Source organism: Lontra canadensis, unplaced genomic scaffold, assembly GCF_010015895.1.
Source record: "Lontra canadensis isolate GAN:19392208 unplaced genomic scaffold, GSC_riverotter_1.0 scaffold110, whole genome shotgun sequence".
In the NCBI taxonomy this organism is placed as follows: domain Eukaryota; kingdom Metazoa; phylum Chordata; class Mammalia; order Carnivora; family Mustelidae; genus Lontra; species Lontra canadensis.
Window position 1 is genome coordinate 1302812 of NW_022631104.1, and position 11707 is coordinate 1314518.

The 11707-nt window shown below is 61.9% G+C and overlaps 2 protein-coding genes across 2 annotated transcripts; one reads left to right on the plus strand and one right to left on the minus strand.

Moving 5' to 3' along the window:
* The first annotated feature begins 143 nt into the window (after positions 1–143).
* On the plus strand, positions 144–4818 carry C1QBP (complement C1q binding protein). The gene is made up of 6 exons (XM_032839833.1): positions 144–429; positions 990–1140; positions 2880–2973; positions 4065–4160; positions 4330–4452; positions 4544–4818. The coding sequence occupies exons 1-6, from the start codon at positions 225–227 to the stop codon at positions 4691–4693; spliced, it is 819 nt and encodes a 272-aa protein (XP_032695724.1). The 5' UTR covers positions 144–224; the 3' UTR covers positions 4694–4818.
* A 70-nt stretch (positions 4819–4888) lies between these two features.
* RPAIN (RPA interacting protein) lies at positions 4889–11518 on the minus strand. Its single transcript, XM_032839834.1, has 7 exons — positions 11424–11518; positions 10097–10267; positions 9040–9100; positions 8190–8301; positions 7997–8060; positions 6828–6968; positions 4889–5106 (listed from the first exon to the last, which is right to left on the minus strand). Exons 1-7 carry the CDS (start codon positions 11502–11504, stop codon positions 5077–5079), a joined length of 660 nt encoding a protein of 219 aa, XP_032695725.1. The 5' UTR covers positions 11505–11518; the 3' UTR covers positions 4889–5076.
* Between the last annotated feature and the right edge of the window lie 189 nt (positions 11519–11707).

Here is an 11707-nt window from a genome sequence, read left to right on the forward strand (position 1 = left end):
GGTCGCAGGGATTCAGAGGGTCCGCCCCAGAGCAGAGCTGCCCGCAGGGCTCGGTGGCGCTGACCTCGGAGGCGTCCAGCAGGGGGCGCGCCTAACCTGGAGGCTCGCGCGCGCACTGCGCCGGCGCGGAGACGCTCCCGGTGGAGGCGGGACTTCCGGCGGCGCGCGGGCCGGGATCTAGGGCCTGGGCTCGTCCTTCGCACCCGCACGTGTCCGCCGCCGCGATGCTCCCTCTGCTGCGCCGAGTGCCCCGCGCGCTGGGCTCCGCGGCCGCCGTGCTCCGCGCCGCGCCCGCCCCGCCGCCTCGGCCGCTGTTGCAGCCCGCGCCCCGGCCGTGCGTGCGGCCCTTCGGGTCGCTCCGAGTGCGCGCCGGCCTCCTGCGCTCCCGCGGGCCCTGCGGCTGCGGCTGCGGCGCGCTGCACACGCAGGGTGAGGCTCGGGCCGGGGTCGGGGGTCGGGGGTCGGGGGCCGGGGCGGAGCCGGGGCCGGGGCGGGGTCGGGAGCCTGCCCCGCCGGTGGACCACGCCGGGCCGCGGCCGCGCGGGTGGCGTTTCCCGCCTTCCCCCTGCAGGTCGGCGCTTCGGTCAGCGCCGCTTCCAGTCCCTGGCGGCCGGCTTCGCCCCGCGCCTGCTAAGGGGGTCCTGGGGGTCCGGCGGTCGGGGTCGAGGGCAGGAGGTCATGTCTGTGCGTAACTGGGAGCTTCTGGCTTCGCGGTGGAGCGTGGCGGTGGGACTTCCCTGTCGGAGTTCTTTTTCCAGAACTGGGCTCGGCCTGGTGCCGCGGGCACCCAGCACGGCCGCCGGTCCGCGTCCTGAAGCCTAGCGGGCGGGACTCGGCCCGTTCCCGAGTGCCGGAGTCCCCTCACCAGCAGGAGTTACCAGGAACAGCCCCGAGGCCAGATTTCTGGCTGCCGTCACCGCCCCCCACCCTTCCTTTTTAGGATTTGAACAGGGTCTTCTCTCTCTGTTCTTTTCGGACTTTCACTGTAGGAGATAAGGCTTTCGTGGAGTTCCTGAGTGATGAGATTAAGGAGGAAAGGAAGATCCAGAAGCACAAGTCCCTCCCCAAGATGTCGGGAGGCTGGGAGCTGGAAGTGAACGGGACGGAAGCCAAGCTTGTGCGGAGAGTTGCCGGGGAAAAGTAAGTGCGGGGAGCCTGCAGGCCGCGGAGACTGCCCTGCCTTCTCCCAGGACTGCCTTTAGTAGAGCAGGTCCTTGGACGCCCGATGTCCAGGTTGGTCATTGGCTGCACACGGATGTGCCAAGAGCTGGCTTACTCGGTAAGGCAGGAAAGGGTGTCGCTGGAGGTCTCGTGGACTGTAGAGGCTGTCGCCCTGGTCAGGCTGTGCTTGAACGCAGACACACGGACTCAGACGCTTCTTCCTCTTCTAAAGACATATTAGAGCACAAGCGGGGCTGGGCCGGGGGCAGCAGCAGCAGCAGAGGGAGGGGCAGACTCCCCGCTGAACAGAGACCACCCACCCACCCCATGCCTGGCTTGATCTCAGGATCCTGAGATCATGACCTGAGCTGAAGGCAGACGCTTTAGTCGACGGAGCCACCTGGTTGCCCCAGATTAAGAAATTCGTACAGTGCTGACTGAAGCAGATTGGCCTCAGGTTTGCGGTGCAGACTCTCGCACTGGGGAGGGAAACCATGTTTATAGCAGGGAACACGCAACGCAAGCCATGGGCCTCCTGTGTGAGCAGATGAGGACACAGGGCCGTGAGTGTACCCGGAAGAAAGGTGGGGAACTTCCCACCTCGCTCCACTGCTCATTGTCCGCTCTTTGAGTAAACTTCTGTACCTGCTGTAAAGGAGGGTTCTGTTTTTCTCTGCCCCTGGTGTGTGTCAGTCCCCACCCACACACACACCCTGTGACATCCTAAGCCCTCGTCCTGGGGTGAGTCACAGCCAGTTTGGGGTCACCGTGGATCGTGTTCCCGTGACTAGAACTGCACCTGTGCGCCCAGGAGCTTGGCTTGGTCAGCACAAGGGCAGAGGAGACAGTGTGACTGACCGTGACTGCTAGCATCGCGGGGGCGGGACAGCACCTTCCTGGTAAGGCAGTGCTTGGGGATCCTGAGCGAGCTGGTGCCGCACGTCCCCTCCTTGCTGCTGCCCTCCCGGCTCCGGAGCAGGGTTGGGCGGCAGAGGATTCTTGGAGCTGAACTGTAAGGAGTTGAGTGTTTCCGCCTTGCTTCGTGGTTATAAAACTTCTGGTTATAAAACCACTGTTTTTGAAGAATGAATTTGGGGGCTCAGTGGGTGCAGCGTCTGCCTTCGGCTCAGGTCATGATCTCGGGGTCCTGGGATGGAGCCCCACATCGGGCTCTCTGCTCAGCGGGGAGCCTGCTTCTCCCTCTGCCTGCTTGCCACTTCCCCTGTTTGTGCTCTCTCTCTCAAATGGATAAGCTCTTTAATTAAAAAAAAAAAAAAAGGGAGAAGAGCGGCTCTGTAGGGCAGCATAGTGTCGGGGAGCCCCCCTCCTCCCCGCGGCCCCTCTGGGTCCTCTGCTGAGGGCAGCCCTTGGGTGCCTCTCTCCCCCTCCCGCCACGGGCAGATTTTTGCAGGGAGGAAAGGTGTTAAAGGAAGCTTCTGTTGGGCACCACCGCTCTCTGGGCTGCTCAACGCCCGCGGAGGGCCCCTACCCCCAAGATAGGGTGGGCGCTGGCTACAGCCACGGGAGCCCACCCTCCCCCACCGGGACTGCATTTGGAGAGATGACGTGGGGCCTGTTGACTTCCAGCAGCTGCTCACAGTTCGGACATATTGTTGTGGTTCAGACACATAGTTTCGGTCGCCCTTGTAACTGTAGCCACGCTCACTGCTAGTTCGCTCAGCTGCAGGGTCCCGCTGGGCCATTCTCTGCTTTTGCAGGGTCACCGTCACCTTCAACACCAACAACAGCATCCCACCCACGTTTGACGGTGAGGAGGAGCCGTCCCAGGGGCAGAAGGCAGAAGAACAGGAGGTAAGCAGACTGCACCCGGGGAGGGCCTGGGTCTCCCTTGCTCCTCTTGCTGCTGGGGACAGGCAGGGCCACGGCTGCCCTTGGGCCTTGACTCCCTAAGCCGCGGTTTTGGGCTCCTGCACCAGAACCGTGGGCCCCGCAGGTGTGGGCTCTGTGCCAGGGCCTGTGTTCGCTCGGTGGGGAGGAGTTGAACCCACTTGTGCCTTCCCACGATCGGGAGGCTCATCTCGAGTGTTTGCCAGGGAGGAATGTTCTAGCGTGTCAGGCTGGCTATAACACCAGTTGGGGAGCTGGGGCGTCAGACTGACATCCGAAAGGTGGACAAGGTGTTTGCTCTGGCCACAGGCCCTCCTGCATGGACCCAGAGGGAGCCCGGTCTGCACACGTTGTGGGGGGCCGCGGGCCTGGTCTAGGGACCAGCCAGCATGGGGGCCGCAGGGTCTCTGGACCTCCTGACTAAGCAGGTACCAGGACCATCTCTGGGCCGAGCAGAGAGAGGATACCCCTCGGCACTCCTGGCTCCGCCACCCCGACCGTAACCTCCCTGACACGGGACGGCTCACCACCACTGGGAGGGCTGCTGGGATTGCTCAGCTTTAGGACGGCCACTTAGCCCAATGCGCTGGCTTGGGGCCTGCCCTGGGACAGAGGAAGAGCCCGAAATGGGCAGCGGGAGTGACATCTGGGAGGTCGAGCCCAGCTTCGCGGTGCACGGGTGGACTAACAGGCCTGGGGGAGAGCAGACCAATTCACGGAGCTGGACCCTGGCTCCGATTTCTGCACTTTAAACTGGGGACATTCTGTAAGTAATCAGGGGCTAACAGTTGTGAGACCCCGTAGATGTGTGAGCCTCCACCCTCTAAAACTGGGCTCAGAACTCGGGGAGGGACCATGAGAACAGTGTAGCCCAGTCTCTGGAACAGGCCGGTACATGGCTTGAGTGCTGTGGAAGGTTCTAGGCTCCTTATCAAGGGGCAGGATCATGGAGGGGTTTAGAAGCGGCTAAGGACTGTCCTAACGGTGGTAGTCGTCAGATCCCCGGAACCATGAGCCGGTTCAGGCAATGGACTGATGTGCTCTCGTGTCCCCAGCCTGAACTGACGTCCACACCCAATTTCGTGGTGGAAGTCATCAAGGACGGCGGCAAGAAGGCTCTGGTGCTGGACTGTCATTATCCAGAAGATGAGGTGTGTGGGATGGGGCACGGGGTAGGGGAGGAAGGGCGCTGGCCTGTCCGGCAGAGACCAGGGAAGCTGGCGGGGGGAGGGCAGAAGTGAAACTGGGGGAGTTGGCAGCGGTAAGTGGTGGGTTTGTCCTGGGAAAGCCTTCACTTTCCCCAACCCCATCTCTTCTCAGGTTGGGCAAGAGGAGGAGGAGGAGAATGACATCTTTTCCATCAGGGAGGTGAGCTTTCAGGCCGTCGGTGAGTCAGAGTGGAAGGACACAAATTACACACTCAACACCGACTCCTTAGACTGGGTGAGTGCGGGCAGGGGTGTGGTGCGGTGGGGAGGCCCGGCGCCTGGCAGGGGAGCGGCCTGGGACCAGGAAGGCCCTTCTGTCCTCACAGGCCTTGTACGACCACCTGATGGATTTCCTGGCCGACCGAGGGGTGGACAACACGTTCGCGGACGAGCTAGTGGAGCTCAGCACGGCCCTGGAGCACCGGGAGTACATCACCTTCCTCGAAGACCTCCAGGGCTTTGTCAAGACCCAGTAGAGCAGGCGCCCGGCTTTGCCGGGGCACAAGCCTGCGGGAGCCAGACGGACGGGGGCTTGGAGATGGTTTCCTTCTTGCTATCATGGAGAGTGATTCAGATTTAAATGACTTCCGTTGCAGTCTCATTTACCCTTGTTTATTGCGTCTCTACAACCCTCCTGCTCCGAGATTGTCTAATGTAATGATGGACAATAAAATCAGTCAGTTTCCTCCGTTGTCTTTGCTGTTCTTCCCCTCCAGCCTGTGTCCCAACACACCGAGAGCACAGAGGTTTCAGAGTTTTAGTACAAAATCCGATATAAGTTAAACGCTAGTATTTACAAGGCCCTGTCCCAGGCGGAGCGAGTCATGTGCCCCAGAAGAGTGGGGAGTGGAGGTCGGCACTAGAGAATCACGGCCCACGTGTCGCAAGCCTGGATTTGGACAGAAGAGAGCCCCGGTCACACACCATCTCCATGCCGTCCAAGTCTCATCAGCAGGGACGACGGGGTGGCGTTCAGATGCCATCACAAGGTGGCCTTGGTGGGGTGTCTGCACACAGGACCCGACCCTGCAATCCCAGGACAGCGGCACGTGTGCCAGGAGCTCGAAGCAGGTCCCAGACGTGGACTCCGAACAGCCTCCCCGCAGGTCACCAGTGGCTTCTCACGGCCTCGCAGGGAGGTGAGGCTCTGTTGCCTGAACCTGGGATGGACGGGCGTGCCCGCTGCAGGCAGAACTTGAGCCTACTGCCCGCGCGTGCCAGCACGCCTTCCAGGGTCTACCCTCGCAGTCGGGGCTCGTCGGAGCACAAAGTGGTCTCCCTCAATCCCCACCACCACGCAGAGGAGGCCACCCACCCGCACGGCTGACACCCCGGCTCTGGCGCACTCCATCCTGTGACCACACCTCACCTGGCCACGTCCTCACGGTAACCTGCACCCACTCCTCCACATCCACTCTGAACCCGAGTCCCCTGAAGTGAAACCAGAGGCCTAGTGACCTCAGACGCTGATGGACGCCTCTGCCCCTCCCTCACTCCTGTCTCATCTTTGCTGTGACTCCCTGTCGTCCCTCCCAGCGCTACTAATCCCACTGCTCGGAGCTGTGGGGCCCAGGCCATCCAGGGAGGGGACCCTGGGATTGGGTTGGGGTCCGTGAGGATCCTTTGCCCCCAGACCTGTGCTTTCCGCAGCCCCCACTCCCCACCTGAACCCGTCTGCACACACATGAGGGGCTTGCCTCTGGGCCAGGGGCTGGGAGGACACACCTGTGTGTGATCTTGCCACATAGGACAAGCACACAGGTGGGTCCCTATGATAGTGCTGCGGGGACACAGCCTCAGGCCCAGGGAGAGCAGGAGTCAGGCTTCCAGGATGTGGTGCCCAGCCGGGCTCACTACACATGTGTGCAAATCATCCCGGAGCCAAAGGTCTTTCAGACCCAGAGCCGCGGGACCGAGAGCATGTGGGCCGGAGACCCTGCGTATTCGAGGCTCGGGGGGTGCGTCTGGAGTAAAGGGAGTGGCCGCCTGTTCCTAAACTCCACCCGTTGTGCTCCCTGCCCCCCACCCAGAGGCCAGCAGGGCCCCACCACTGAGACCCCCACTGAGCAGGGAACGGCAGGGGTCCCAACACCCAATCCGGTCAGAGTCTGCCTGCTGTCCCCAGTAGCTGGGCCCACACCCATCTCATGATGACATCACGGGGCCCACAGCACGCAGGCAATCCCACCGCTTCCTGCCCCACCGTCCAGCCGTCTGGTAGCTGTAGGCCTGCCCTCCCTCGGCGACCTGACGCCATCCTGTTTTCTTCCAGCAGGCCCACACGGCACGTCCTCTCTGGGTGTCCCGAGCACGGAACCATCGGCCGGGTCTGAGTGCACCACTGCCCGTCAGCCGGGCCTCCCCTTCTGTCCCTGCCCTTGGGGTGACCATAGACCTCCTAATGTAAGTGACACGTTACCTCCACTCTCCCATGCCAGTAAATTCCTCAGAGACTAAACTGCACTCGTAAACGTCTCTCCGCCTCAAAAGAATGCCATAACGAACAAAGAAAAAGAAGAAGAAACATCTACCCGGTTGTATGATTTCTGCTGGGGTGGGAACAACGCCAACCATGGCCGGTTCCACCACGGGGTCCCATGGGAGGCTTACCACGCAGCTCATGAGAAGACTGGGCTTTTCTTCCGTCCCATCCGTGACCGAGAACTCAGGCATGTGCAGACAGTGTGCACCGTGCTCATTCACGCAATCCTCTAAGCAGGCTCGAAGCTTTTGCTCCGTCAACCCTGGAGACTAGTAAATAAGCCAGTTAAGCTGCAACCTGACCCCACTCACGTCTGAGCCGACAGCCTGAAAATCCCAACTCCTCCAGCCGCCCAGTGGGATGGCTCTGCGCAGCCTTCCAACGCGCTCACACTCCTGGCTGCGCTAAACTCCATGACTGCAGCACCCCTCTGGGTGACTGCCGTCCCCCACTCCTACGTGAGCAGCACCAAGAGGGCATGGGGCCGCCACCTCCCTGGTCCCTCTGCCCCGCCACGGCTGCCGTGTCCTTCCCAGGAGCCAGCACCTCGGGGTGGTATCACTCTGTGTTAATCATGCCATTGTATGCGTTGGAACCCAGCAACGAGAATGAAAACGCTTTCTTTTCCTTTTTTTCAAAGGTAAGGAATGGAATGTTTAGCAAACGCTCAGAAAGAGGGCTTGTTTAAAGAACAGAAAAAGCTGCTGAGTCACGTCAACGATGGAGAGGACAAACTCAAGTCCACACTCCGCTCCGTGGCGCACTTTACAGAAGCGGAACTGGGAGGGCAGACCTGCCCCCTCGGGGCCAGACGGGCACAACTCTGCTCCCATTGGCAGAGCCCTGCCTGGGGCCTGGCCAGTCCGGGTGTGTCTGAAGCGGACCACAAGATGCTCGTTGTCCCCATTCCCCGCTGCAAACTTTCAGCCCCATCACGCCCAGTAAGAGGGTGCCTTTGTGTTTCGGGACCACTGAGGCCTATGTTCGAGTCTAGTTGAGTCTTCCTACGTGGGAACTTCACACGAAGGCAGATACAAGTGTTTCCAGTTCTCCCTGTAAAGGTCTTGAGCACAGGGACCAAACGGCTGGGACAGCCACAGTGTGTGCCCATCCCCGGGCCAGCTCCGTGGGCCCTGTGGGCCCTGTGGGCTCTGTGGCCGCTTCCCAGACACCTGCGTGAGCTGGCCAGGGCGCCAGGAGCAAACGCACCCCATCGGCTCCTGCGCCAGCAAAGGGCCTCCAGCAAGCAGACACATGTGGGAAGGAGGGACACGGGATGGGCGTGTGGAACACTCACGTGCGAGGGGAGGGACAGGCCACACGGACACGTGACCACACCGCCGGACACTCTCAGGTTGGACCTGGAAGCAGAGCTGGCATCACAGCGCGCCGGGGCCGGCACCGAAGGAACCCCAGACCCTTGCAGACAGCCAGCCTGCGCGAGACACGTCGTCCACCCGTAATGCTAAAAGGGGTTTGAAATCTCTTACCTCATGCACACGGGACAGATGAGAGGGTTCGCCTCCCACTCGGCCAGCATGACGCTGAGACAGCGCTCATCAAACTGCAGGCTCTTCTCGTACTCGCTGAGGAGGCGCCGTTCTGCGGGGCAAAGGCCAGCTGCAGCGCCCTTCCTGCCTCCTGCCCCAGGCCTGTCCCGCAGCCCAGCCTCACCCACACCAGACAGGGAGCCCGGCAGGACCCCGCCACCCGGCACAAACGTTCACTGCTCTGCCCGGCTTCGTCTTGCTGGCTCCCGCCCCTCTCGCCTGTCCCACGTGTGCGTGAGCCCGAGACATGCGGCCCCAGAAGCATCGGGCTCAGGGGGTCGCTGGAGAGCTTGGACCCTGCCTGGCACTAAGGGCGGAGTTTAAAGCGATCTGTTCCCTGACGACCGTACGCCCAGTCTGTGCTGTTCACAACCCGTGTTCGCTCGCGTGGTGAGCACACAACCACACCAAGGATGCGGCAGGAAGGAGGGGCAGCTGTGCCAGAGACGGGTCCCTGCGCTGCAGGTCTACGCGGTATCTACACGGCTGCACCAGCCATCGGTCTTCTAAATCACATCCTGCTGGAACACAGCCGCACCCGTGAGGCCTGTGTCCATTTTCACGCCACAGCAGAAGGCGATCACACGGGACACGGAGCCTGAGCACCAGGCCCAGGCACAAAAGACTCATTCTGGGGAAGAGCCAAGACCTCACGGTCAAAGCAGGGATTCCTGACACCCGCCTAGAGCTGAGCATAGAGGAGGGGGGCAGTCAGGAAGGCATTCTACTTTGAAAAGTGCTCAGTGCCAGGCTCGCTAGAGGCAGGTGGAGGGACCCTGCCCGAGGTCACCTTGGTCAGCCAGCTCCTGCTGGATCTCCTCGAGCACAGCCAGGTCCAGCAGCTCCTCCAACTGCAAGAGAAAGCAGAGTCCCCTCAGCCAGCAAGTCCCGGTGACACGGGTCAGGAGGCTGGTGTGAAGAGCTCTGGTGCCACAGAGAAGCCCCACCCGGTCCTTCCGTAGCAGGTGCCGCCCATGCGGCCATGGCATCCCACTAGAAAGCCATCAACAAATGATTAAACCACCCAGTAACAAGATAAGGGCCCCACATTTGGGGGAGATGCTAGAGAGCAGCAGCTAAGTACTTGTTCTGCCAAAGCTCCAGAGCCGCTGGGGCCTTCCTGAGCCTGCCTGCCTCACTTCGGGCCTCTGTGAAGCAGGCACAGACCTGAAGGGCTCTTGTGAGCACAAAGCAGGACTGTGTAGCCAGAAGTCTGGCCTGTGCCAGGACACACAGTAGGTTCCCGATAACGCATCATGACTACAGACGGCCCTGATGCTCCTGGGACAGCTGGCCGAGGTTTTCTCACATCGACCTCACAGTGTGGACCGCACTCTCTTCTGCATCGGGTAGGGCTGAAACTCCACGAAAGCAGAGCTCAGAGGCAAAGGACAGGTAAGGACCCAGCGCCAAACCAGGGTTGGAATTCGAGAACCAGGGATGTCCAAGCCAGGGCTCCTCCTCGCACACAGTAAACGGTTTCCGATCCACACCCAGCCCGCGACCCTGTCCGAGGCGAGAGTCAGAAAGCTCCTGGACGCCTTCTTGCACAGAGATTGCTAGCGCAGGTCTGCTAAGTCAGAATTTCCAGCGGGGGAGCCCAGACGTCTTTGTTTTTAGTTTTGTAAGATGCAATGACACAGAATGTTGGTAGAATGTTGGTGTTTAGGAACCACGGATCTAGAAAAGTCTAACCTAAAAGACAGAAGAGCCTAGATTCCAAGCAGCTGGAATCCTGACTGGGGGCTGGAGGGTGGAGGGTGACTGGGACCAGAGGACCTGGGGACACGGGGCAGGCCCTCTCGGTGCTGTAGCACCCTCCCTGGAAGCACATGTCCCATTCTGACCTGGGTCAAGGCCTCTGGACAGCTGTCCCTGGCCCGCAGAGCACTCCACTCTTCTTCCATCACCTCCTGCACCAGAAGAGGGTTCTGAGCTCTCCTTGGCATGTTGCCTCCAGCCTGGCGGTATCTGTTCAGGAGCCTGTCCCGGCTGTTTCTCATTCTCTCCAGGCATCCCTTGGAAGGAGAAACAGGGAGCGGAGCCGGTAAAAACAAAACAAAACAAAACAAACAAACTTAGGGGTGTCTGGGTGGTTCAGTCAGTTAAACGTCTGCCTTTAGTTCAGGTCATGATCCTGGGGTTCTGGGATCGAGTCCTACACTGGGCTCCCTGCTCAGTGGGGCCTCTGTCTCTCCCTCTCCTTCTGCCCTTCCTCCCCTCCAGACAAATGCACTCTCTCTGAAACTCTAAAAAAGTTTTTTTTTCTTAAACTGTTACATCAACTGAAACTTATAAACACAAAATTCCAACCATAATCCTAATTACTATTTTTGCATTATTTTTGCGCAGTCCTTATTCGCAGACAAGAGAAGTCATCACGGTTTATATACTCGGTTCAGCACACTTGGATTTTACTTTATTTTACAGCAAGCGCGTGAAAGAGAGTGTGAGCTGGGCGAGGAGCAGAGGGAGAGGCTGAGGAAGACCCTCGAGCAGAGGCCGAGCCGAGCATGAGCCCGATGCGGACCGGATCCCAGCACCCTGAGATCGTGACCTAAGCCTAACCAAGAGGAGTCGCTCCCCGCGCCCCCCGGGTGGGACCCTCCGCGGCAGGGTCCTTCGTGGTCGGGTAGTAACGGCTCGGCCTCCGCTGCGCTCCGGCGGGACTTCCTGCACGAAGTCAGCCGGGGGCGACCATCCCTCGCGGGCATGTGGCAGCGCCCGAGACCCTCCAGCCGCGCGGCAGAGCCCCGGGACCCGCTACACGCTCCTCGACGCAGGGCCCCGGCTTCGGCGGCGGCTCCCGGAAGGCGGGCTCGCGGGAACGCGCTGCCGCCGGAACGGTCCGGGGCGGCGCGGGGCCGCCGAGACTCCGCAGCACCGGCCGGGCAGGCGTGTCCGCAGCAGACGGCTGCGCCGGCGGGAGGACAGCGGGTCCCCCCGGCCCCCGACGCCAGCAGGGTGGGGCGCGCGGGGGCCTCGCGGCGCGCGGCGGCCGGGCCGGCTCCCACCCCCCACGCACGCAGGCCCGGGAACTCCCGCAGCGCCCGGCCCGCTCCGTCCAGTACCGCCCCGGGGCCGCCGCCGCCCGGCGCCCCGCACCTGCCTCGCACGGGGGGCGACGAGGGGAGGGACGGCGGCCCCGCCGAGGCCTCCCAAGCCCGCGCGCACCTGCCGGAAAGCCTCCTTCCACCGTGGCGAGCCCACCGCTTTGTACCGCGAGCGGCGCCCCGAGCCCGGCGCTTCCGCCATCTCCGGTCCGCGGGCGCCGCAGCCGGGAAGCCCCGCCCCCACCGGCGCGCTGAATCCTGGGAGCTGTAGTTTCCGGGCGCTCCGCGCGCCCGCCCGCGAGGCCTTCTGGGAGGTGCCGACCCGTCCGGCGACCCCGAGGAGGCGGGGCTGCAGCGGCATCTGTGAGGTCAACCCCACCTGGAGTGAGGGAAGTGGGTCTTGAG